General features: G+C 56.2%; 1 protein-coding gene across 1 annotated transcript in view; it reads left to right on the forward strand.

Moving 5' to 3' along the window:
• The first annotated feature begins 388 nt into the window (after positions 1 to 388).
• The window catches only part of LOC122372764 (B-cell lymphoma/leukemia 11A-like), a 51,224-nt gene continuing 25,134 nt past the window's right edge, over positions 389 to 26,478 (forward strand). The window contains exons 1-2 of the mRNA XM_043350321.1: positions 389 to 604; positions 20,249 to 20,293. Of these exons, the coding sequence (XP_043206256.1) occupies positions 547 to 604; positions 20,249 to 20,293 (103 nt within the window). The 5' untranslated portion in view covers positions 389 to 546. The remainder of the gene's footprint in view (positions 605 to 20,248; positions 20,294 to 26,478) is intronic.

Below are 26,478 nucleotides of genomic sequence, written 5' to 3' on the forward strand. Positions count from 1 at the left end.
TTGTTATTTGTTGCCTTAGCGAAAGGCCTTGCGTATCGAGCTGAGTGTCTCTTTATGCATATTCCTACTGGGATCGGGCAGACGCCCGTCCCAGTTCGTCTGTCGGCTCCTGTGACCCCGACCCGACCGGAGCGCGGCACGCCTCAGGGCTCAGACCTGTGCCGCCGCCGGTGGCGGCTGCCGTCGGTGGCTCGTCGGTGGGCCGTCGGTCGGCCGTCGCTCGTCGGCGGCGGCCGCAGGTGGGACGCTGGTCGGCGCGCAGGTCACCGTCGGCGACCGGCCGCCCCCCGTCGGTGGGCCGGCCGGCGGGCGGCCATGCCGGCCCGCCGCCGCCGCCGCCGCCGTCGCCGGCCGCTGGCCGCCGTCGCGCCGGCCGCCGGCCAGTCGAGTCGCCGCCGCCCGGCCGCGCTGACGCGCCCGCCGCCGCCGAGCCGAGCCGAGCCGAGCCGCCGAGCCGTCCCGACATGCCCGCTAGGGCTCGCTGACCGCGCACAGACTTTGATCGCGAGTGCAGCGACGGCACCAGCCAGTGGCCACGTGGCCAATATGAGGAAGAAGATGCCGCCCTCGATGCGGATCCTGCAGGAGAGCCAGCCGGACCAGGGTGAGTACCGACTGACCGGCGCCCGCGGCGGGACGGCCGGGTCACAGGGGTGGCGGCGGGGGCGGGAAACTTGTCCGGGCCTGCGACGAGTGACGAATCTGGGGCTTCCCCTTTATCATTTCATAAGTTTTAGCTGTTAGGTGTTTCAATTTGACTACCATTTTTTACGTATGGTGATAGGCTGTTGAAATTATTGCTGCTTTATTATGGTGGGTCATAGTTTGTTTGTTTAGTCCTGGAGAATGAGTTTCTCCTTATGGTTTAGGTGTTGACAAATGCATTTTATTGTAAGCAAGCTCCCGAAACTATTCCTTTCGTCAAACAGCAAAAACCATATATTTTGTTGGGCATTTTTAAAATGCTGTCCTTATTTTTATGTATTCTTTGGTATACAGATAACGGAGAACCGAATACGTTGTCCTGCTTGTAGTTGGAAGCATTTGAAAAGGTTGCTCAGTCCTAGTTCCTAGCTGTATTAGTTCTGCATTCGTGCCTCGCAAGTTACTTTTGATACCGGATCATATGTTGTGGTATATTGCAAAGGACAAATGTGCATTTCCTACACAATTTGACATTTGTGTGATGCTCAGACAATTGCGTGCCTAAATAAAATAGAGTATTGATCTCTATTCACAGCGTTGCTACTTGCACTCTGACATATTTACTGACTCAATATTTTGAAGACATCCTGAAGACTTTGGTTTATTTTTGTTAGTTCAAAAATATCACCTACCTAATTATGTATTCTTATAACCCATTGTAATTAGAATGCGTGATAACAATTTGTATATAGGTTGTTGCAATGGAAAATGCTCACTTTCCCCTCTCTTTGGAGACAAAATGTTTCAGTTCAGATAAAACACTCAGCCAAAATAGTATGAGCTTTATTTTTCCGATGAGGAAGACTTTTTATTGACATGCGAAGCACGGATATAATTGCACTTGAATTTAGTGTTTTACATTACAGCTACCAGTGAGAAGCATGGTTTGGTTTGTTTTCTTCATGTAGGTTTGATCTTACGCACTGACTTGTCATTTTATGTGGAAAATATTTTTCTCTCTGGAACTTTTCCGTAGCGTCTCATCATACTTAATTACTTGCGCAATAATGATAATAATTGCGCTTGCGTAATTACTTGAATGTTTTTCAACTGTTTGGAGATAAAAAACGAGATGTAACAAATTGCTATGATTTTTTCTCGTCCACAGAAAACTATGCCTATTTTCCGTCATTTGCGCTTATCCATTCGTATCAAACTGATCGATTTAGTGGGCATTTTAGTTTTCAGAACCTAATGCTCATTTCACAAGTACAGTAATGAAAAACGACTAAATACCGTCAAATTTTGTGTCCACCATTATCGGAAAACAAAGTTTGGGACGCCTGTTAATCTTTTGGAACGTGAAATTAGATAAACGTTTACGCTAGACAAAAAAAAATTTAGAACAAAACACAGGTGAAGGGACGTTATTTGGCTCTATTTATATTGCATGAAAATTATTTTACCTCGTCAGATAGGATTTTGAGGTTCTTGTATTTTGGGGACTTCAAACGGTAGCCGTCTCTTTGTTTATCAGCTTTTGATTCAAACTGTTTGAATGCAAACCAATAAAATTTTGATTTTTGCACTGCTCAATATGCTTCTATTGAGCCGGGAAAACATCAACTATAAATTACTTTCCACAGCAAATTATGTTTGTTAAGCTATCGGCATTTTTTGTTTACCTTTGCTCTTTTTGAATTATCAGTTCATCTAAATTAGTCGCATCTCCTTATTGCCTATCAAATAATTTTAAACACTATTTTCCGTATTACAATACAACACCTTAAAGTGTTTGAGTAGCAGCGTGTAGTATTTGGGCAAATTTAAGGTTCATATATCTCTCCATGGTGACGGTTAAGTCGCTGGTGCTTTCCTGCAGCTGTCAAAGTTAGCTTATGTTGCGGTCAATGTGCCTCATTGTGAATCATCGAACTGTCCCTACGACTGTTTTTAGAGCAAATTATCATTGATAAATTATTTGCATCAGCTAAAACTGGTATGATTTAATTGACATGACCACTAATATATCAGACATTCAGACACAGTTGTTAGCTTAAACTCTGTTTTCAGTTGCTGTAAGCTCTAACTAGATTAAACACTGATTGATTATGAGACTTTGGCAAATACGTCGCTCTAGATCACAGTATATGTGTCATTAAAAGGGTATCTTCTCCGATATAGATGAAAGGGGTTTCAAGATCATAAGCGAGGCTTCATGTAGCGCACTACCTGACATCGCGAAACGATGCGGTCACTGGATGTTCTTATTCCTTTATATTTGCAGTACCCTGTGGGCTGTGGCTAATGCAGGCAATGATATCGAAGGTAAGCGAGCGAAACCTTGTTTGTTGTTAAATGTTGCTTACATCTTCCAAGTAGCTCTCGGACAAGCTGACCATTGACTATGTCATGACAATAAGGAAGGTGCCGATTTGCTACCAAGTTAAAAATAGGCTCTATGGCTATAGAGGCGTGAAGGTAAAGCATGTGTGAAAGCTAGATTTCGCTTCATTTTGTTCCGTGGCCTAAGGTTTTTCTTCTTTTTTTTGGTTCTCAAAATCGAAGGTCAATCATGACCAATTTTATAAGATTCAAGTTAAATGATTCTTTGAAGTCATTAACTGAGTCGTTATGTGACGGAGCCGTTTTCAAAAAGACGTTTTCCTCTACAAATTTGCATGAATCCCCTTACTCTATCCTTTCTTTCTTTTCAACGGAAACGGCAACACGCCAACGGGGTAATTAAAATTGTCACAAAAATGACTCCAGCCTTTCAAAATCTGTTTCCATTTTCTCCCTCGCACTGACCATCTGCCACTGTCAATCTTCAGACATCACCGGCCTATCATCAGCAGTCAGCGTTCATCAGCGATGGGCGGTCATCTCAGGGCAGGGGTCAGCGGTCAGCGGTCAGCATTCCTCTCCGTCAGCGGGGGTCACTGGTCAGCTGTCTGTCCCTCCGAGCAGGGGTCGGCCGTCAGCGTTCCTCTCTGGACAGGGGTCACTCACTGGTTCTCCCCCACTCCGTCCCGCGGCGGCGAGGGCCGTCCCGTCCCGCTGTCCCTCCTCTCGACATTCCATCTGCCCGCCTCGTGTCGACGCCGAGCGGTCCGTCCCGGCGGCTGACCCCGGCGACCCGGCGGTCATCCCTGCCGCGGCGGTGATCCAGTTACGGCGGCAGCTGGTGCCGCTGTGGGTCCAAGGCTGGCCGCCGCTCTCGGCCGTTCACCGAGACCCACCCTGGGAACGGGCACCCGGCGGCCAGCAGAGAGGGGCGGGGGACGATCCCGGCGACGGTCCCGCCACCCCACTAGGAAAGCAGACCGGGGACTGCCTGCCCGGCGCCCCGGGACGCGTCATGTCCACCACTTGCACAAACTGGGCCGCTCTCCGGCGTCCGGCCGATTGTGTGCTGTTTTGGCCGAGAGGAGAGCTGACGCGGTGGGCCGCGACGGGCCTTTGTCAGCCGCGGCGGGGCCGCCAAAAATAGGGCACCCATCCCGCCGGCCGAACATGCCCGATCTAGATAAACAGGCAGCATCAAAGGTGGCATTCAGCCGGCTCCGCGCCACCCCGGCCAGATATGGTCAGTGCGCGACCATTGTCGACTTGTTTTGCATATTTTGATGGTTGTTTTGTCGCCGGTTCGCGTTGGAAACGAGCAGGGGACGGCGGGACGGCCGGTCGGCCGGGCCGGCGCTCCCTTCAATCATTTCCAATTTACATGAGAAGGCTGCGTGGCCAGTGGGACTCGTTCCGTATTCATTGCCGGCTAAACTGAGTCTACGGTGGACGGTGGTGAGTTTGTCCTGCATCGACGGCGATGCGGTGGTCTGAGTTGCTGAAAGGATGCTCACTGCTCACGCACAGACTGCAGTCTCCGCGGCTGCCGGCACGATTAAGGGAGCTGCGTTCTCCCCCGGCAAAGCCGCGGGTCCGAGGACAGCTCCGCAGCTCTCCAGCTCACCAAACTTAGCGGTCTGCGGTCGGTGATCGGTCGTAATGCCCTCCGCAGCTGCAGCGGCCGATCCAAACAGAGCTCAGGTGTACACGCAGATCCATTCGAAATTACTGTTTGTGGCGGCGCCGTGTGTGCCAGGCGGAGACCTTGGTACCGAGCCAGGATGGAGCAGAGGACCGCTGCGGTATCACGCGGATGGGCCCGGGACTGTCGGCAACAGCCCCAATCATCGGGTGGTCGGCACTTGCCGCACGCAACAATACACATTGCAGGTCGTGGGAGTGAAACACTCCTGCTGCTTTATTATTCAATCGAGATAAGAAAAATTTGATAGCTACATGCATCTACATGCCGAGCACATGTGAACTTCATGTCACATGATTTGATAAAACAGACATATATGATTCCGCGCGATAGCGGTGAAACATTTGTTGCACATTATTTGAATTTATTAACGAATAATGCTCAAACTAGCTTTTTAAACTGCTTCATATTTCACATTCTAAGTAGCCGAGCTGCATATAAATTCACTTGACGGATTTGACGAGACAAGACTTGGCCTGGGATGACCACGAAACATGTTTCCAGCTTCCTAAATAGCGGAGGGCAATAAGACATTCCTCGCGCACCCTGGCTTATGCCAACGTACGAGTTCAGTCATCCCGCAAATAGCATCACCTAACCTACCCAACCCTTTCGGTCTGCGCCCGGTCCAAAACTGCTCGGTCATACCCACCACAGTACCTAACCCTTCCGACGGTGGCTGGCCGGCGGCGAGAGCCCCATTTATGCTGTGTGCGAGCCGGGCCATTACATTCAATTATCGCCATTAGCCCGGGACGGGTGCGGCCGCTGATACGGGGGGAGTGGGAGGGCGGCACGGGCCGTCCCGCTGCTTTGTAGAGACACTTTTTGTCTCCGCTCTCACCCACCTGGACAGTGGCCGGTAGCTGGTAGCGCGGAGCTATTAGTCGGCAACCGGTGGTCGGTATCTCGCACCTGGTAATTTACCTCTGGTCAGCGGTGTCAGGTGACCGGTATTTTACCACGGGGTGTTGGTAATTGGGAACGTGAGTGTATTTCGGGACGGAGCTGGGCACGAGTCTGTCTGCAGTGGGAGGGGGAGGGCTGCGCGAGGGGGTGACCGTAACGCGGGCCGGCACCCTCAGTGTTGTCAGTGGTGACACTATCAGGCCATCAACTGACGCCTTTATTGTTGGGCCGGATGGCCGTTGACGGCAGGAGTCGAGTGCACGGCTCCCGTGCTACGCCGGCTGACTCGCGGTTTTTACGTGCACCCCGTGGCGGCACGCCGAAAGGATTGCACGGTTGGCAACGTACCCGCTATGAACGCCACATGAATGCAAACTATTTCATTTCTTCTCAGAATAAGCTCCTATTCCAGCATTCTTCATACCAACGCGACCCAATAACGGTAATCCTAAACCGGCAGCTGAACCAAAATGGAATGCGAGCAAATCTGGCGTCGGTGCGTTTTTTTGTGACCTTCATGTCGCGCCTGGCGGTGGGAACGGACCGTGTCCGGCCGGCCGGGGTTTCGTCTGATCCGGGCTGCGGCCGGGTCGGGTTAGGACAGGGGTGTCCTGACGGACAGGTGGGACAGCACCCCTCGCCGGCTGTCCGTTCGGCACGGCTCCCAGACGGTCTAATCCGCTCCCAGCGGGACGGAGCGGCGGCCCGGGTCGGAGCGGCGGCCGGGACCCCTCTGAACTGGGCCGGCCCACATCCCTGAGCCGACAGCCGCTGACCGCCGTGTTATTCTATTTATCCGGATGTCCTCCGTTGGTCCTCTCTCCTCTCTCCCCTGTGGGACCGGCCAGCCTTTCTGTGAGGACCGGAGAGCGGGGAGGGGAGCGGTCGCCACCATGGTCAGGCGCGACTAGAACCCTTTCCTCCCCCTCCGTCCTGTCGACCGGACCGGCTGGTCGGTGCTTTGTTGGTTTTTCAATGGGTAAAAACTCTTTGAATGGCGAAAGGGTTGGTGACCGTTTTTCCCGCGAGGCGAGACGTGAACAAAAATAGCTGGGTAATTAGAAAGGCTGGGGCGCACGCGGTGTGATCTGTACTGGTCGGCCCGGGGCTTATCTCCCCTGATCTTGCAACGGACCACCCGTGGTTATCCACTGCTGATCTGTCCGCCTTATCTGTCGTGTTATGAGGTGTCCTTAGGGTCTGATCTGTGCGTTGATCTGGTTCATCTGTCCTGCTCTGATCTGTTCTGATCTGGCACGGATGGCACCAAATGAAGCGTAAATCATTTGCCGCCATGGCACGGAGAACCCAGTTCAGTTGGATCATTCAGCTTGCACTGGGTCTGTTCCGACATGGCATAATTCTGACGTACTGCTGGTGTTCTCTGATGTAACCTGCAATATACCTCGGTGTCGGTGGATTGCAGAACATTGGCTATAGCAAGCTTAGTGCTCTACTGATACGCAATATCACACATCAAACTGTTATCGTCACTAGCCGTGACAGGACGAGCTGTTTCTATCATGACAGGAACATTCAACTGCAGTTTACTTAATCCACTGATCGTGTCTATCAGTGGTGGCTACTGCTGTTATAGCCACATACCGCACCTGCCCTGTCACTCACCCCCTGCCCCCCCCCCCCCCCCAGTGCAGTTTACACTGGTCACTTGTCTCGGCCACTCTGGGCAGCAGTGGACCGCCGCACAGTGGATATAAATCACTCTCACACCGCCCGGACTGTCCTGCGGCGCACAATGGGCGGTCAGAACAAGTGTCGGACTAACGCGCTGGTCAGCCGCGCCTGCCACCGGTCACCGCGAGGGATGGGCCGGTCGTCACCTGTCACTGATAGGGACCGACACGGGGGGTGAGGTCGGACCAGGGGGGGGGGGGCGAATATCACTCTGCAGGGGACGGGTGACCAACAGACTGACCGACTGGGCTGTGTGACGGCTTGTGAAGCCTGGTGATGGCTGATTATGTGTGGTAACGGTCAGTGCCATGTGGTGAGGCCAGTGACGCTTGGCGACATTTGGTGATGGCGAATGACCCTTGGCGTCTGGTCACGTTTGGTGATGGCTTGATGACGGCTGATGACGGACGATTGATTTTTACGTCTTATGACATCTAGTGATGGCTAGTGACTACTGATCCATGTTGATGACGTCTGTTGACGCCTGGTGACACCTGGTGACGCTTGGTGGCTCCTGGTGACGGTCTATTGACGCGGTCTGATAACGAAGATGGCTACTGCGAGGCAGTGAGAACGCCTGTCTCATGCGGTCCACCCTACCGCGATAGCGCCGGATGGGGTTGGCGAGCGGCAAACATCGGGAAAGGGTCTCGGTCCACCCGAGCGGCCCGCGTGAGCCCAGGTGCGCGGGAGGGGAGATATGGGTAGATCGGGGAGTGCGGGGGAGGTGCGGGGAGGTGTCGGGGGAGGTGTTGGAAGGGTACTTACGCACCGGGAGGGAGAGAGTGAGGGAGGGAGGGAAGCGGAGCGGAAGGGTCGCCGATGAATGGACGCACGGTATGACCCTGCGCGGCATACCAAGCGGACCGTATTTTCGTTTTCGTTTGGTGGCTCGGAAGCGCGCGCTAGAAAGGGAAGGCGTGAGCTGATCAGTGATGCCTCACTGGCGACGGGTGGTGTTATGCGCTCCGTGTGCGGGTCATAGGTGTCGAGGTAGGGTGAGTTACACTCAGCAGATCTGCGGTTAGATGTTGTTTACGGAAATGGGCGATGATTTATCCCGTTTCCTGTTCGCTCGCTGACCCACTACTGACCCAATGTGCTCATCTCACACTGCGCGTTTCACAGAAGCGATGATAAAAATTACAATAAACTCTCTGTCATCTTTCTCAGCTGGTGGTTCGGCTCTGTCCGGCTGGCCTGAGACGCTGCCGATCGGTAAACAATGGTCGGAACGGCCGCTCGGAATGCTCAATTGGGGCGCTCGGCATGACCGGCCAATTTATGGATGCCGGCGGCTCCGGCCGACATTGTATGGTGATCGGATGTCCGAGCGATGCTGATCGACTTCAGTAGGTCCACTGCTGGTTCCAGCACGGACTTTGGCTGTGCCCCTGTCCCCTCAGCCCCCGCTCCTGCCCCACTGGGTTTGCTCTCCCGTCCGTCGTCCGCCCCGCCGCCGCCGCCGCTGTTCGCCACTCGGCCTCTGATGTCAGCTCTGACAGCTCTCATTTGCTGTTCCTCTCACTGCTCTGCTCTGCCCTGTTTCCGCCCAGCCACTCCGACGCGTCGCCGCTCCGTCTTCCCCCCCCCCCCCGCCTCCCAGACCGTCGTCGCCCTGCCCCTCGCCGTCGGTATACATAAATCCGCGTCCAGCGGCCATATTTTGACTCGGTCGCATTGTGACCGTCGCGACGATAAGGCGTTCGCCCCATAGATCATCGAAGCCGGCCGTTTCCCATGGCTGTCGGGCTTCAATGCGCGTCGCCGCGCCGCGCACAAAAACCGTCCTGCTGGCCACCGTCCCTGCGCCGGGCAAAAACATACACAACTCACGCTTGGTGGCACTGGACCGCTCTGTCCGGCGGGCCGGGGTCGGAGCCGGCCCTCGGTCGGCCCGGCCGGCTGGCCAGCGCTGAATGGGGGCCGTTTAGTCGGCTTTGTGCTGGCGCTGCCGGGCCGACGTCTCTTCAGCTGGAGGGCACAGAGACGGGCGGCTCTCGGCGGCTCTCCCGTGGCGCCGACCGCTCTCCTTCCCTGGGAGCGGAGCGCCGCTGACCCACGTCCTCATGTCAGAGAGGAGAGGTCGTGAGAGGTCGACAGGAGGACTGGTGAGGACAGGAGGAGCGGACCGGGCTAGAACTATCCTCAGAGGATTCCCGAAGACAGAACATACACATTTCGCGTGGAATCCGTCAACTCCCGGGCGCTGTTCGGAGTTCGGACCGCTGATTTTAATTCCGCATCGGCGCGTGAATTTACATGGCTGCGACCACCTCAAGGCGCCATTACAAATTAAAAATAGCCGCTCAGGCGTCGGTGGCCGGCTGTGCGGTGGTAATTTTTCGCCATGGAGATGAGCGCCGACCCTGCTGAACGACCCTGCTGAATATGAATGGCGTCCGCGCCTGCCGGTCGGTCCGCCCGCGTTGGTCCGCCTGTCTGACCGTACCGGACCGGACGGGGCCGACATACGGACGGACGGACGGACGGACGGAGAGACGGACAGACGGACAGACAGACGGACGGACAGACGGACAGACGTAAGGGCGGACGGATGAAACCTCTATCGCGGACGTTCCTCTGGAGGGTACACAGGATCCCTGCAAAGGAAAGAAAAACGAAATGAAAACGAAAAAGAAAAAAAAGAAACAGAAACAGAAAAAGGAAAAGAAAAAGGATCAGTGACCACTGACCAGCGCCGACCTGACCTCTCAGTCTCCGCCCCGGCCCGCCCAGCTCAACGGTTCGGACATGGGAGCGTGCTGGATAGGCTCTGACGCACCCTGACCAGGCTCGATTTGCTAGGTTTGCTCCTGGGCAGTGCTGCGTAACCGAGCGTGGCCGTTCCAGTTCCACCTCCCTCACCGTCCGCCGTCGTCTGTCTGTCTGTCTGTCTGTCTGTCTGTCTGTCTGTCTGTCTGTCTGTCTGTCTATCTGTCTGTCTGTCTGTGTGTCTGTCTGTCCGAACTAACGAATTGGGGGATCACTGCTGGCTATCGGCTATAAAAGATCAAAACATCAACCAGTCTCCAACACAATTAGTAGACATTATTCTTGCTTTTCGGTTATGTCCGCGCATTTTTTTCGCCACATCTCCAACACAAAATTGTCCCCTGTTGCCTCCATAGTTTAGCTTGGTGGCCTATTTTCCTGTCTCTCCCCTGGTCCAGCAGTCCAGTCCTTGGTCCCTGGTCCATCGGCCTCATCTCTCAACAGCCTCCGTCGATCTGGTCCCTTGGTCCTCTGGTCCGCCCCGCTGAGCGCGAGACAGCGCGCTGGCCGGCGGCGCTGCGCCAATTGCCCGGATTGCTCGTTTGACTCAATTACCGTCATCAGAGACCGTCGGCACTCCATCGCCGGCTCTTCATTAGTCACGTGACCACACACTGCCCGCTGGCCATGGGTCACGTGCTCAGTGGTGGGTCAGAGGGGGAGGGGCGGTGAGGGCCGAGGGGCCTTATAGATGCGCCAAGTCACGGCTGTGACGGTGACGTAACGGTGACGTCACGCAGCGTTACGGAGCGAGTGCCTGTGTGACGGTTCGAGCTTGTATGGTGGAGGTGAGTGTGACGGCGACGGCGACGGCGGTGGGCGGAGGCGGGGCGGCGACTCCAGGCTCTGTTGACCCGGCCGCCCAGCGCGCCAGACTCCGGCCCGCCCTCCGTCCGGCCGCGGCCTTTCCAGCTCGAGAGTTTTTGCCTTGACGCCGGCTGGCTCAAGTGAATAATGTAGCCTAATGATGAATCGGACAAATCCGCTGTCACGCCGGCCGGCGAGGCTTGCGGAAGGTCAGCTATTGGCTGCGGCCAGTTTTTCACCGCCAGTCCGCCTCTTTTCGGCGGATCTGCGGCCGAAAAAAGCGCCACAGCTCGTCGCCGGAACACGCCCGCGCCGTTTTTGTATTCGCGGTGCGCCTTATTTGCCGCGCGGCGCGCGCCGAGTTAAGCAGCGGCGCGCCGCGGTCGTCAGCGCGCGCCGCGCCGGGCAGATGCGCCGCTCTATGGTCATAAATCGCTCGTGGCCAGCGGCGCGGCTGGCGCTCCCAGGTCGCTGGGATCTGACCCCGCTGCCGGCAAACAGTCGCCGCACCTGGCCGCCACACGGCGCTGCGCTGCTTTACGAGTTGTTGGCGGCGAGGAGCTGCGCGCGGCGACCAGCGCGGCGCGGCCGCCACGCGCGCCTTTATGGTGTTTACCCGGCGGAGGCGCTGGCGGGATTCAAGGCCCGGCCGGCCACGGCCGATGGTAAATCATGCGGCAAGCGGGGACTTTCACTGCCGCAGACGGTACCGCCTTGAACCGGGAGCCCCGGACGACGGCGAGCCTCCACTGGGTCAGTAGTGGACGCCGCGGGGCGTGCAGGTCAGCCGTAGGTCAGCCCAGGGTCAACCAAGGGTCAGTGGTAGGGTCACAGGCGAAGGTATGGATGGAGCGCTATGGAACCCCGGCTCGTAATGTGAGGAAAACAAGGGATTTTGATTGACAAATTGGTAAACTTACCCACATACCTATCTAGTAAGGATGTGAGAAGTCCGCACTCATCTGCTTTGATTTTGCGTTTGGCTTGCATTCTAAATTCAGGCCTCCGCCGTGAGCCAGTTTGCATGTGAACAGCAGCATGCTCCAACATAGTGAGGACTCGTGCACTTGACTTGTCCGGCGAGCGTTTGCGGTCTCGCTGCCGATACTCCCGGGTGCACGGGTCCCAGATCGCACCTGAACCGACGGAATAAGTGCACGAGGCACGCGCCGATCAGCCGGGACACCTGTCCTCTATACTGGCTCTCTCAGAGTGCAGGTTAGATGAGCGAATACGTATAACAAGAGCATGTCATTATTCAGTGCGTATCATCCTCAGGAAACAAGATGAAAAAGATCTGTTGTGAAGCTCATGTGTCAGCCTGTTGTCACTGCGTATCAGAAAGCGTAAATGCATCATAATTGCATCATATTTACCATTGTTCCAAGATCAAAACTCTAATTCCTTTTATACCGTAATATGCGCGGTTATCCACCCCAACCACGCAAATTCGTCATTTATGTCAAATCTTGCACAATACATATCACATTAAACGTTCATTATGCACGGCTTGAATACAAAGCATCCGCATCTAATTATTTCTGCGTGCTATCCATTACACGCGTCGGTGTCACGCAGTAGCGTGCCCTGTGCTGCTGACAAACACCGGGGCTGCTGCTGCGGCCCTGTGGGCGCTGCACCGTGACTGGGTGACCTCGCACCGCCTCGGGGCACTGTATCGTGTCACGGGCGAGGTCGCTGGTAGTGTCACTGAACTGTGCAGTGTGCAGTGTGCAGTAGCAACTGCAGCAGTCAGAGACAGCCAATATTTTCACTTTTTGGCGTCTCATGTCTCTAAGGAGACTGTCTACTATCATCTGTTGTCTAGGGGCTGTGGAGTCCTCAGGCGGGAATTTATAAACTGCGTAGGATTATGCAATCCATAAGCTGACTTATCAAACGCTAGCTGACCAGGAGCGCGCAAAGATCCCTTGAGGTTACGTCAAGGTCACGGAGGTCACTAGATCACCGGGCCATGGCCGGACCTGCAAAAATCACTTTCCCGTGGTTTTTAAAGTTCGCCAGTGACTGGCGTACCGATATAATTTGTGGTCACAAAATCCGTATGTTTCAAGTTTAGCAAATCTTAACGTTACTCCTAAATCGTGTTATTTCAGGGCATTGTATTTGCTACACTGGGAATCCTCCGTATTCCTGATATCGAGCCAAAGCAACCAGAAAGCGCTCAGGGAATTCCCGTATACTCGTAGCATCTGCGATAATGTTGCAAAAGGCCCCAGTATCCAGGCAGTGATTCCACACCTATGACTTATCAGTTTCACTTGGAAACTGCGCTCAAAATAGGATCAAGCGGCGCCCAGTGATCGGTTTTCATATAAGGTGACAAGTGCAAACCAAACTTAGGGGAACATTAGAGCGGACATGTTAGCGACACCAAACGAATTGTGGGAAATCCAGAACGGCTGTGAAAATCAAGCAAAAATGATAATCCTGAGCTTTTGAAAGTTTTTTACGTTTTAATATTTTGTGAATGTATCCCAGAGTCCATATCAACTCAATCATATCTGTGAATGAAGCTATGCACAGCCCAGCATTCTCGTTAAGCCTTAAACTGGCATATGACGTATGTATTCCGTGTAAGACGGTCCTGTAAACTACCCAATGATGAGCCGGTACGCTGCTGCAATCTGTGGTGCTCGCTGCGGCCCGTCCGTGTCTTGTTTCGTTACTTTACACGGCTGTTTACTGGCGGGCGCGGCTGTTAATTACGCTCGGCTGGCCCGCCCGGCAGCGCGGCCGGCTGGGCGCGGCTCAAGGTCTGTTCAGACGGCTCACATGTAAGGTGCAGTGGATAGGATGGGTATGATTATATAGAGGTCATATGATCATATGGACCATGCGGAGTATACAGAGGTCTATGGTATGATGGACAGACGGATCGCGGACGATCACATGTGATGGATTGGCGCGCAATGAGTACACTATTACGGACTAGCCCATGTTTGCATCAAGAATTCAAGCCTGCAGCATCGACCGTTTAAAACGAACAAGAATGATTGAGCAGACGATTAAATGCCCTATCACAGTGAGTTCCCTATCAAAATCAGGATTGGTAACTAGCCGCTGGAATTCCAATTCTATCGCATGTTTGCCGCTTTCCGCTCCACTTTGCGGCCTGTGTGCGCCGATACGCCAATGTCACGGTCACTTCCTGCTGTTGGGTAGGGGCGGCAGCCATGAGTGGTGGGGGAGGGGGCATGTGCGTGACCCGCTGGTTTTGGTGGTCGCGATCAGTCCTGTGGACATTGTGGATGTGTGGGCGGCGGCCGGACCCGATCCATGGTGACCGACAGACTTGTCCGCCAATGGGACACGCACACGCCATAGCTTGGGGGCGCGAAGGGCACAAAGGTCACAATGTGGTCACTGAGATCACGCAGGAAAAGAGGTGATATGGACACAAATGTTGCAGTGAAGGGGATTTTGTTATTAAGCTTGGCAGAAGGATGATCTAAAGTTTGGCTCACTAGTAATCCTTTGATCCATCAATCTTTTACGTTGACTTTCTTTAACGTCGACAATAAAAATTCATGAATAAAATGAATTTATAGGCAGTGTTGTTCACACGAGTACAAACATACAAAGTTGATGTGTTGATCATTCTGAGAGCATGCCAACGCACTCACATGTGAGACGGCTTTCTCCACTGACATAAAACGCAGGCCACTCGAATAAAACCGCAGTTAAACGCCTTCCCAGCACCTCGAGTGAGACCTTGCAGGCCATCCGTGCATCTCCCTGCATTTACACGCTCCAAGCTGTCCATCCCTCCCCGCGTGGCCTGTGTATCCTTCGAAATGACACGGTCTCCCCCGGGTCACCCACCTGGGCGGCGCAGGTGTTTGTCTGCGTGTCTGTGGAACTGTCGGCGGGCGGTGCGCAGTGTGAGGACCACCCGAATTTGACGGCCCGGCTGTCGGACCCAGTCAGACGGTCGAGAAGACACAGGGAGTGGGTAAATAAGGACCGTGGGCGATCCAGTCCTGCCCACGGAGTGTCTGTCTCACGGCGCAGCACGTCCGCCCGCGGTGCCGATCACGGTTCGGTTACACGTCGAGGCGATGTGCAGGGAGAGAGGTCGACGAAACTGAGGAGCGGTCTTCACAAACGCAGCCCGACAGCCGAACACAGACAGGCAGGGTGGAGTGGCGCGTCTGTCCTCTACACACAGAGACGCATCGACAAATATGGGGTCAGATGTTGCAGCAATGCAGATGAAATTTGCATGTGTCTTTGTTGGGTGTTTTCAGCGCGGTAGGAAGAGGCCTTTCACATGTAGCTGCATCAATGCTGCGGTAATGTGTCGGCCTTGGTGCCTGTGGGAGCGATCGTTTCTGCAGCCTACTAACTAGCCAACTCGGCGGTACAGGTCCTTTGTGGAGTCGTTTGTCTCTGTCCGTTCTGGTGTCAGTAATACCGTATAGATGAGGACAGAGCCGAGGTCAATACTCGTTAGTCCTCACCACACCGCAGCCTGCAGGTTGCAACATCGCGCGGTCTTTATTTGCGAGCAGCCGATCATGCTTCCTCGGCTATCGTTCGGGATGCGTCACTAATGCGTGCAGAGCTGCGTGATTCCAGTGCGCGGCCCGGCGGCCCCCGCCTGGCGCGGTGCGTGACCCTGTGGCCGCCCCAGAGCGGCGCAATGCGTGGGACGACCTCTGTCAGTCGACCTGGCCTCGCGCAGAGGCGGTGCGCCGCTCACGCATATCTGAGCCCACCGCCGGGCGCCGGCGCGGCCCGCTCACGACCTGGTGTGGTCGGTGACCTCTGACCGCGCCCCGTGACCTCTGACCTCGCCATTCAGCGCCGCCGGCCGGTCGTGACAGACTGACCTGGAGCGACGGACGGTTCCCAGCGGGCCGGCCGGCCGGTGGTGGTCAGTCCCGTCCACCGCGGGTCAGCGCGGGTCACAGCGGCCGGGTTCAGGGGTCGAACCGGACTCCCAGACGTCCGGACGCCGCTCGGCCGGACGTGGGACCACGGTGTTGGCACTGGCGCTCCATATCGCTCCCCGTTCACGGCGCGGCACCGGGCGGCGCGAGCAAACAGTGGTGCGGCGCAGCCCGCCGCCGGCGCGCCGCTGTTGTCGCCAGGTGTTTGTGCGCTGACGCGGCCGGACGGGCCGGACAGCCGAGGCAGGCCGACGGCCGGTCGGCGCTGTTTTGATAGCGCGCGGCGGCACGGCGCTCGCACCGGACGCCGGTCAGCCGCGTGGTGCGGTGACAGCAGCCGCAGCGACAGTGACAGTCAGTCGCAGTCACAGTCACAGCTAACGCCACAGTATCACTCGCAGTCACAGCCATAGTCACGCATACAACGGCGCCTGTAGTCTCAGGTGATGTCACAGTTCTGTTATAAGCATAGTTGTAGATCGCAATCATACAATGTGTCGCAACTACGAGTTTAAGCCACCATTCGCATGAAGCATGTGAACAAGATCCAACACCGTCCTGCATTGTTCAATGGTCCATACCTCTTTCACGCCGAGTCGCTGCCAATCCACCCTGGGTGGGAGTCTCGGCCTCCCGCTCCCGTTGGAATGCTGGGCGTTGGCTGCCGGGAGGTCGGCCGGTGTAATTACCTGGGGTAGGCCGCTACCGCGTGGGTGACGGCCGACGGGACTACCTCAGTGAGGCTGAGTGGCTGAGAATCGGTGGAGGCGGTATTCCGGAGAGTTGGCTGAGCACAGGGCCAGCACTGGCCACTGGACCATCTCGCTACCGGACCGTCCACATGAGGACCATCGGACCATCAGACCGCCCACCGGAGGACCGGGACCAAACCAAGCCGCCGCCACCGGACGTCGGCCGGCCAGGCATGGCCATTGTTGTCCGTCGGATGGTGGGGCATTTCCGCCGACCGAGAGAGATTCGGTGGCGTTTCTGAGACGATATGACAGGTGTCAAACTTGGTAGCTCGTCAGGCGGACGGACACCGCGGTCACGCTCCTTTGACTTCGTCACAATGGTCGCTCGGGATAGTCCCCGGACCGGGCTGGTCTCAGCCGTCCCTCTCGGTGGGAGACATTCTGAGACAAATGACTGCCTGTGAGTGATGATTGTTTGGCTGTCTGTGGCCCGCACGGCGCCGGGTGGCGAGGATGGTGTGCTGTAGGGGTCGCTGGCGGTGAGCGGGTTCGTTAGCACGCCTGAAGTGGCATCTGGAGGGTACCGCACCGCTCCCCTGGCGGCTGAGCCCCTGCTACCGCCTACCGGTGCTGTATTTACGTTTGCCTCTGGCAGCTCACCGCACTGAATCAAGCCCAGCAGTGATTTACGGCGGTGGCCAGCGCGTTTAGATTTAGCGCGCCGACACTTGAAAGGTGATTTCTCACCGTCTCCGTCCGGCCAGCCGAGCCGCTCGTGCCTGTGCTGCCCAGTCCTGAGCCGTCAGACCGAACCAGGCCTGGTCTCGGAGTCTGGTCCCTGCTCAGGACCGTGCGGCTTTGTGCTGGCGGTCGGAGCGCTGGTGGTCCGCCGCCTGTGGCGGGACGTGTGGATCCATGAATGAGCCCTGACCGGCGGCTATTGTGCCCCCCCCCCCCCCGACCACTGACCGGAGCTCGACCCGTCACCCCCCCCCCCCCCCCGCCAATACCACCGCCGGCACACTTCGTCTGCCCGGAAACGGTATAGCCTTCGTCCGACGATGAAACACCCCCTCTCACTCTCGCCATCGAAGGCGTGTGCATTTCCATATGACGGCAGCGAAACCCTGACAATTTGGCCCGGCCGCCGGCGGCGAAACGCTTCCGGCACCTTTGTCAGGCCATACCGCGTACTGTAGCCGTCCGGCCGGCCGGACGGTCGGCTCGTCTCTCTCGTGCTAGCGGACAGAACCCGACACGGCCGCCATTGTTGGCCGCTGAGGTGGTAATGGATATAAGTGGCCGATGCCGGTGACCTTGGCGTGGCCCCCGTGACCCGTGATGGGCCGACTGGTGACCAGTGCAGCGGACGGCCCTGGCGGGACCCAAATCGGTCCGTCCTGTACCGACTAATTGGCCGGCGGTGGACGGCGATTGTTCGTACTGGCACTCCACTCAGTATAGAGTGGAGTGAGTGAGTGAGTGAGTGGAGTGAGTGAACTATCACCGTCATTCCACACAACACAGACTAGTGAGTGGATTGCTCCAGGCTAGTGCCAGATGCATTTGACGACCTACAAGTAAGGAAACCACAATAGCACAATAATCACAACCAAAACCACCGAGCTGATATATCGTTGCCGATGAGTCTTGTTTTTAATCATTGATCAGTCTAAAACATTTATCTCTGATCTGGTTCATACTGGATTTCGTCTGGAATGCCACGGCCTACACCTTGAACTATTAGTCTGCATATGGCTTGCGCTAATAGCACCGTAACCTGTTGCGCAACTGTAACGGCTATGGGCCGGCTCGTGGCTGGAAGACCACCTGCTGTGGCCTATGCAGTCAGCAACAAGTGCCCGCTGCTGGTGGCATTGACCGTGACGGTGTGGACTGATGGAGGAATCGGCACTGACGGCTGTTGCATTTCTTGTATTTATAGCCGCGGCTACTGCTGTTGCGTCTTCTGGACTGACATTGGTGAGTCAAACCATAGATTTCAGCGGTAAAGAGTTGCGTCCTTCAAGTAGCCCTCTATTTTATCCATGACACTCGCCATGTCCGTCTGTTACTGTACCCGTCACGGAGCAGCCGCCTCTGTCACGTCCGTGACGGTCCGGCCGTCTCGCGTTGTTTGTGACGATTGTGACGCGTCCGTGACGCGCCTGTGGCCGGTGCGGCCGGACGTCGACCGGAACGGCCTGGCCACATGAATGGCATGCCCGGCGCTATTGTGTGGCCGGCGGCACACAGCTGGATTGTTTAGCCGGTCGGCGTTTTCCATAACAAGCTCTTCACACATGGACGGCTGGCGATCGTCCAGCCGCGCCGTGCCGTCTTGACGAGACGCGTCTGTAGCGTGAGCGTCACGGTAGAGTCATGTGGAGTCACGGAGCGGTCGTGTGTCGAGTCATGTAGAGTCGTAAGACGACATGCTTCCGAGCTACTAATGCTCATGTGTATAAGTGATATTATTTTTAGCCCGCCGTGGACGGAAAATTCACCGGCTGCCGGAGGTATACCGGGCTGCGCTGGGGTGGATGACGGACTCTGGGTCGGATTGGGCCATTGGGTGGGATAGGGTGACGGACCCCGTGGCATGACTGGTCAGAGCCGCCGGTCACGGGTGCTCTCGGTCCGCCGGGCATCAGGTGCGACGGTTTAACGGCCTTACGGCCGAATGGCTTCAACTTTCAAGTTCTGAACCCAACGACTTGGCTATGGTCAGGTGGGTTGATGGCGGTGTGAGGTTCAGGCTGAGGTCAATGATTGAAATCGTCCAGAATGTAACATTCTGAGCTTCAACTATGTGCTTTGTTCTTTTGACCGGCACACCTAGTAACAAGAATTGTTAAACAAGCTTCATTTTTTAGACAATGAGGCTGGCTGTTCAGGATGGCTGGCTGCGATTAAAGCCAAGGAAGGGAGAGTCCTAAATAAGAGGCGAAAGCCCCCATATTCCGAGTGTCCGCCGGCCGGCCGAGCTGGGCTGAGGTGGCGTGTCCTGACCGCCAGGAAACGTTTCTCGGTGCCTGGCGACTTCCGGCGCTTTCACGGCGCGGCAGCCACTGTCCCTTCCTGCCGCCCGGTGACCGCGCTGACCCCTGACCCTTGACCTCTGAACCGTGACCCGGCGACCGGCTGACCGCCCTGACCCAGCTGCGCCCCGGAGGTGCTGACCGCCGGCCTCGGCCGCCCGGCTGGACGCCAGTTTATGACGTGTAATGGTGATACTGCACCGTATCAGTGTCCACATCCGACCCGCTACAGAACCGCTCTGCCGACCTCACACCGGTTAGCAGGGCGTCCCGCTTCTTTGGAGAGCACTTTCTCCTTCCCCAGCGGCCCTTACCATCTCGCTGCTTCTGTGGCTCTATCTTGGTCATCATCTCTGCCCAAACGGCGACCCGTGGAGACAGAGCAGCATCTCCATAGATGTGCATCCGTTCATACTGCTCCGCCGTCACTTCAGACAGTGATAACGGCGCTCTGAACCGACCCACACTCTGCCAGTAAGCAGACCGGCACGTAGTCAGTGTCAGAATCGGACCACCGTTGCACTTGCGTCACCACGGATAGGGCGGGCGACTGTGCCATGGTTGACTCGGCGCGGCGGGGCGCTGGTGTTGGTGTTGTTAGGTGGTGTTGTGTCAGTGTGAAGTGTCAGTGAGTCAGTAGGTATTGGTGTGTCAGTATTTTAGTGTCAGTATGTGATGGTGGGCGACCCACTGACGATATCGTTTTACCTGTTGCAGGGATGCTGCTGCTGCACGAAGCCATCTGCTGTCAGGGCAACTCTGGTGAGTAGTATGGAAAGTGTGGACCCTGATGCCTGGTGCAGGAAACGGTCTGGAAAAGTCTCATTAAAAGAGGTTCTTTTTGTTTTCAACGGGGATGTCATTTGAAATCAATGAGGCAAAATTCGTCCTCACCCGTTACCGTATAACTATCGATCAAGCAGCGCAATCCCAACTGTAGTTACATTATTGTCCACTAGATGGCATTAAGAACGAGCGCCTGCAGCTAGACTGTGCCGCAAGGCCTGAACGCTCCGGCCGAGCGCGCACTGGACAGTGGACACTCCCCCAAGGAGCGAACGACGTGGCCTTCCTCTGTGGCTCGTAGGGAAGCGCATTTTTATTCCACCGACCATGGGGTGACGCCCTCTCACAGGCCACAGGCCGCCTCCACCGCCACGCTCAAAACAGCGTCACTGCCGGCCACCGGGGCCGATTGGCCATCGTTACGGCTCTGTTGACCTTCGTGACGGGGGTGTGACAAAGCGGGGGGCCGGCGGACCGGGTCGGCCGCCCGGTCACCACAATGGGTCGAACTCGACCCGCCGCTGCCGGCAGCGAATCCATCGCCTACTCAACCCCGCTCTTCAGCGGGCCGATGCGGGCGCTCCACGGGAAACTGTGGTGCTCTCGACCTGAGGGGCCAGCCGACAATGTAGAAACACGGCGACATGGAGATACCCGACGTCCGCTTTCCTCCGAAAATGGCTCCTTTTTCGTGGTATGCGGTATTTTTAGTGGAGTGGGTTTATTCAAGACAAGAGTTCCCACAGCAGAACTGACAGCGGGAAAGTTTGGCGATGAGGCCACGGCCCACCGCACAAACTTGGTGATGATGTTGCCTCAGGTCGTTTGTTAAGTGTCGGGAATTACCTTGCTGTTCATCGGGATCTCTATTTAAGTAAGCAGGTAAATACGCGGGAATTAATTAAGCCAAATTCTACAGCTCTTTCTGCTGCCTACGCAGGATTATCGAGCACAATGTCCGAGTGATTCCTGGCAAGTAAACAGTTTGGACAACACAACTCACAGCCTATCCGTTGTCTCACATTCGCCTGTCCGATACACATCTGCCTCCTTGTACGATCCGTGTTCGGGCGCGTCCGGCGACTCATTAACGCACTCCATCGATGGGCGCGCACTGCTCCAATCAGTGTAACATCCTCCTCCGTCCCTCTCTCTCTCCTCCTCTCCCCTCTCCGGAGCGTCTGCCGCCGCCGGGCAGAGACGGCCGCTCATCGGATCAAGGCGAACGGAGCCGAGCGCGAGGCACGACCCAGCGGGTAGCCGGTTTTTGCTGGAGTGACCGTGGCCACAGCTGGTGACCCCAAAGGTGACCTTGTGATCCAGACCGTCAGCTGGGGAACCATAACAATGGAGGGGAGGGGGGGGCTGGGGAGAGGCGGGAACGTCATGCATGCCATGGTCGGTTTGGACATCCGTGTGTTAGCATTACGCGCTATGGTTCACACGCGCCACGGTTCAGTGAACACTCGATGGATGGTTGTAATGCGCTCACTATTTGCTTTATTGGTTTTCGTGGTACCCCGTTAATGACAATTAATCGTTAAGCACCCAAGTCAAATGAAAATATTCTGGAATCCCAACGACCATCAGTATTTCATTGTTCTGATTATAAACAAATAACCTGGGCTAACAAGAAACCAGGCAATACCTGCAGCGGGTTATGGTCAAATAACCTCATTAGTCCGACGTTGGCGACCGGCAGGCCTAGAAAATGGAATCAGTGGAGGCTGGGGCTTCGTGACCTCGCTTAATTGGCCTCTGGTCTCTGAATTATGACCGACTTGGTCCAAATCAAATAGCCAATAAAATTATGACGACCTTAACGGCCGAATCTACCGCGCACGCAAGTGAAACTCAAAAGAAACAGACTTGAAATGATACAGACGTGGGTGGCGTGATGTTTTGAATGTTTAAATTGAATTTTGTGTTGTATTAATGCAATATTTCTCAAATCTCCCTTCGCGAAATGTGTTTGGGCATTCATATTTCCACAGTCTGCACGCAGATTCATTTTTCTCTGAGGAAAAAACTGGCCCTGTCTGGCTACAAAATTATATATCACACTATAAGGTGGTATATAATTTTGCAAAGGCCCGTAGCCATTCACCGCGCTGGCCACCGCTCCTTCACGGGTCAGCCAACCTGAGGCGTCTGGCGTCCTTCGATATGGACTAGAGCCGCCGCCGGCCCGGCAAATAGTCATAAATCTGGCGGCGGATGGTGCGGCGGCCGGCCGCCTATCGGTGGCCGGATTTGAGCGGATTTGTCTGCGAATACGGCCGGCGGGAGGTCCTGTGCTCGGTGCCCTACTGGCCCCCGTGGCCTCATGTCGTACAGGTCACTCCCCCGGATCAGCGACCTCTTGATAACTGACAATCGGGCGTGAGAAGGGCTGGGAGCGTAATGGTGTACTTGTTTTATTTGATAAAAGAAGCCTCATCATCAGTAACTTCTCGGTATAACAACGATTTTACGCTTAATTAGGATGTTGTTAATTTTTTATTAAATATCTTGCAGGTTTACCATCATGTAAATTAAATGTACCAACAACCGAGTGACAAAGGCATAACGGTTTCCACTACCCAGGATAAGCATTAAGCAAGTGTTACCGCATGCCCCAAAAACGAGCAACCTGTCCAAATCTCAACGCTCGAGGTGTGGCTCTTTCGGCGATGGGTTGTGGATCAAAAGTCATTGATGGATCAGTGGTGGGTCAGCGGTGGGTAGTGGTGAGCCAGAAGTGGGAATCAGTCGGTCGTGTGCTTCTCAGTCACGGCCAGTCCGCCGTGCCGTGCCCGCCATCTACCGACGTCCCAAACAGGGTCATTACGGGTGCGCCGCTCTGCCTTTGTGCCCTCCGCCGCGCCGACAGGCCTTCCGACGTGAGATTAGCATCGGCGCGTCGTTTGCAACCGAGGTTCATTAGCTGCGTTCGGCACGCGGCAGCCAGTTACCGTTCTGCGGACGCTGTCTTCCGGCCCGGATGGCGAGCCACCGTACCGGCGGCCAATGATGTGTTTGTCGTGTTTGTCGCGCGCTGTTTGTGTGGTTTGTGTATGGGGGACAATGAAAATGTTTCACACAATGTAGTGGTGACACGACACTTTGCAATCTGCACCCGGTCGGTGCTTTTTCGACATGATAATGCATGCACATCGCACGAGGGATGTGCACCTGAAGTGTTATTCTACTCGTAAACGTCACGATATGCACGAATGTGGCACAAATGTGCAGCATGACGGAGATAACGTATTTTCTTAGGCGCTGTCTGCTCCGTTAGGTTCCACGGTAGCGCAGTTGGTGTTCCAGGAATGTGTGACAGTTTTCGCCGTGTCGGCGGCGCGTCGTCTCATGTCGAGCACGGCGGTATCATGCCGGTGATGTCGGCACATCGCGACAGTCGTTATCAGGTGGTGCTGTCGCGCGGAGCCTCCGTCGGGGGTCTGGCCGAGACCGGCCGATCTCGGCGGTCACAGCTAATCTGCCGGCCCGCCGCCGCGACACCATTTATCACCGATCATTGGCCGGGTCGGGGAGGACCGTCGGACGGGGGGAGGGAGACACAGGGCGGCCGGCGGTCCCACTGACCCGCTGTGATGTGTCGCTTGGGAAACGATGTCCGGTCGGTCACGGTTTGATGCTAATGACCTGCGGTCGCCAGTGGTCCCCAGATGACCCTTGGTGGGTCCACAGCCACTCGTCCACAGGGGGCCGGCGACATCGTTAATTTCAGCGGAGGTCATCTCGGGTCAACAATGGCCGGTGCTGAGATAACAAGCCTGTTTGGTTGCCCTGCTACCCGCGGTCGCCGAGACGCCGGCAACCAGCAGCGGCCGTACAAAGGCAGATGGCTCCAAACGATTTGTAAACGATCCGCCCCGGCCCTGTGTGGGAATGCTGCCGGCATGTCTGCAGAGGGAGCGATGAAAAGACGGCGCTCAATGCCGGTATGCGCCCCTGCTCGGAATGCGCCCTCCTGAAGAAACAGCTGGGCTTCCGCCCGGCTGAGCACGGTCTGCTCAGCTCGCCCGGCCGGTCGAGAGCACTCGAAACTAAATCATCCCGAAAATGGCCGGCCGTCGGACGCCGCGCCGTCCGCAGCAATCCCGGCGCGGCCGGCGACAATCGCGGCGCATTATGGCCTCATCGGTAGCGTCTCTGTATCCGCGACTGGCCGGTGGCCAACAATTCATTCGTCGTCCGTCTGCCGGCTCAAAGGAGCGGCAATCAATTACTCTGAGATGGAGTCTCCCTCAGTGGACAATGGAGTCGGTGCGGCGCGGCGAGCAGCGACGCGCCGAGCGCCGCCGCCGCGCCACAGACGTCCCCTTGTGACCGCCTCACTGTCGCTAATCAGCCACAATGACCAGACGGCCGAAACGCACGTAAAATATGCTGCGGCAGGCCTAAAGACGCCCGAATTACTTGAGGTTTAGACGTTTAGTTGTGTGGCGGACCATAGCCTAATGGGGTCTGGCTATGACCACTGGTGAAGTGGGTCTATCGGATAATTACGAATGGAAACTATGCTGTATTTGAGGTCATAACAAGCTGGCAGAGTTATTATTTTGTTATTATTTTTGTTATTATTTTTATTACAGTTATTTTGTTACAGTTATTGTTTTTGATAAAAAAGAGGCTTACGGCATGCTTATCCTTGGAGCTCCACTAGCTTCGGTTGACATGGATTGATCAGATCATTTATCACCGAAATAATAAGATGATTGAGTGAAAATGGCAATCATCCGCAACAGCACATGAACAGAAACAAGTCTAACGCTATAAAGTCGAAACCTAAAAATGTTCCCTTATAACACTTTTCGACAACGAATTAGGTACTGAGGAAGTAGAAATCCTTCTTCAGTCCGTGTCTGGTGGACGTATCCGACTTTGTCCGACGTGAGTGGCGTCCGTCGTCCTGTCATGTCGCCAGATGGCTGCCGCTATCATCCAGCCCAGCTGCGCCAGCCCGCCGTCCGTTCCCTGACCGATGGGCCTGCCCCGCCAATGCCGGTCGGCAGCGACAGCAACCCATGATGTCCAGCTCTAGACTGTCCCAGACACCCTCCGGACACCCCGGCACCCCCGCGGGCACCCCACGGACACCCGCGGCGTGTCCGGAGGGTCCGCCAGCCCGGAGAATTCAGAGAGAATTAGCCGGGCATTCTGCGGTTGGACGGGCCGCCGCCGGTCCGTCGGCAGGACACCGGTCGCCGTCGCCGCCGGCGCAGACAGCGCCATTCGACGCTTTGTGCGCGCCGTCTTATCTCGGCGACGATCCCGGGTGCAAAAAAATGTCGTCTGCGGGCGCCCCGGCACCCCTCGAGGGCGCTCGGCCGGACGACACCTCGCCGCTCGGTCACTGATGATGCATTGGGAGCGGCGCCTCAATGCCCGCCTCTGTAAAAAGCCGCCGGATTAGGGGGATGGCGCCGGCGCCCCGGTAAAAACTGAGCACCTGGCCGGCCGCCGGTCGCCGGCCGCTCTCCTCTCAGATGGCCGCGCGGCGCTGGTCCTCCTTTGTGGAGGGAATCGGCGTGGATTCGGCGGCCGTTCCGTGCCCGCCGTCCGGCCGTCCCGACCGCCCCCAGTCGCCCCTGGTCGCCCATAGCCGCCCCGCATTAGGCATTTGAAAGCGATCGCGCTTGTATGAGTTACTGCACGCTCGCCACGCCGGCGACATAAATTTCCTCGTGGGAATCGCATAGATATTCTCGGTATGTGCGTTGTTGGCTGTGACAAGGCCGTAAAGTGTGGCCGAGCCGGTCGCCCCCCGCGCCGAGCGACAGCCGGCCGACGCCGTTTACAGATGTGAAAATATCAAATGACCGGCGAACAACGGGGCAAATTTGAATGCGGAGCAGATCGGGGCCGCATCGGAGCGGGGTCGGACGGCCGACAAAACAGACCGACGCAGCTGCCGCCGGCCGGCGCGCGCTAGCTGGCCGCGTGTTTTATTTGAGCGGACCGACGGGCAGCTGGCAGAGAGTGGTCATATCATAATTACTCGGCATTGTGGCCGCGGCCGGCCCCTCGCCGCCGCCGGCTCCGGCGCCGCGAAGCGCGGTGACGGCCAGTTTTGATCAATGGCTGGCTGACTGGCGACACCCGGTCCGGTCCCCTAGTTGTGGAGCCGGCCCGCAGCGTCCGAATGGCGGTCG

The sequence above is a fragment of the Amphibalanus amphitrite genome, unplaced genomic scaffold (assembly GCF_019059575.1).
Source record: "Amphibalanus amphitrite isolate SeventyFive unplaced genomic scaffold, NRLGWU_Aamphi_draft 001397F_arrow, whole genome shotgun sequence".
Taxonomy (NCBI): domain Eukaryota; kingdom Metazoa; phylum Arthropoda; class Thecostraca; order Balanomorpha; family Balanidae; genus Amphibalanus; species Amphibalanus amphitrite.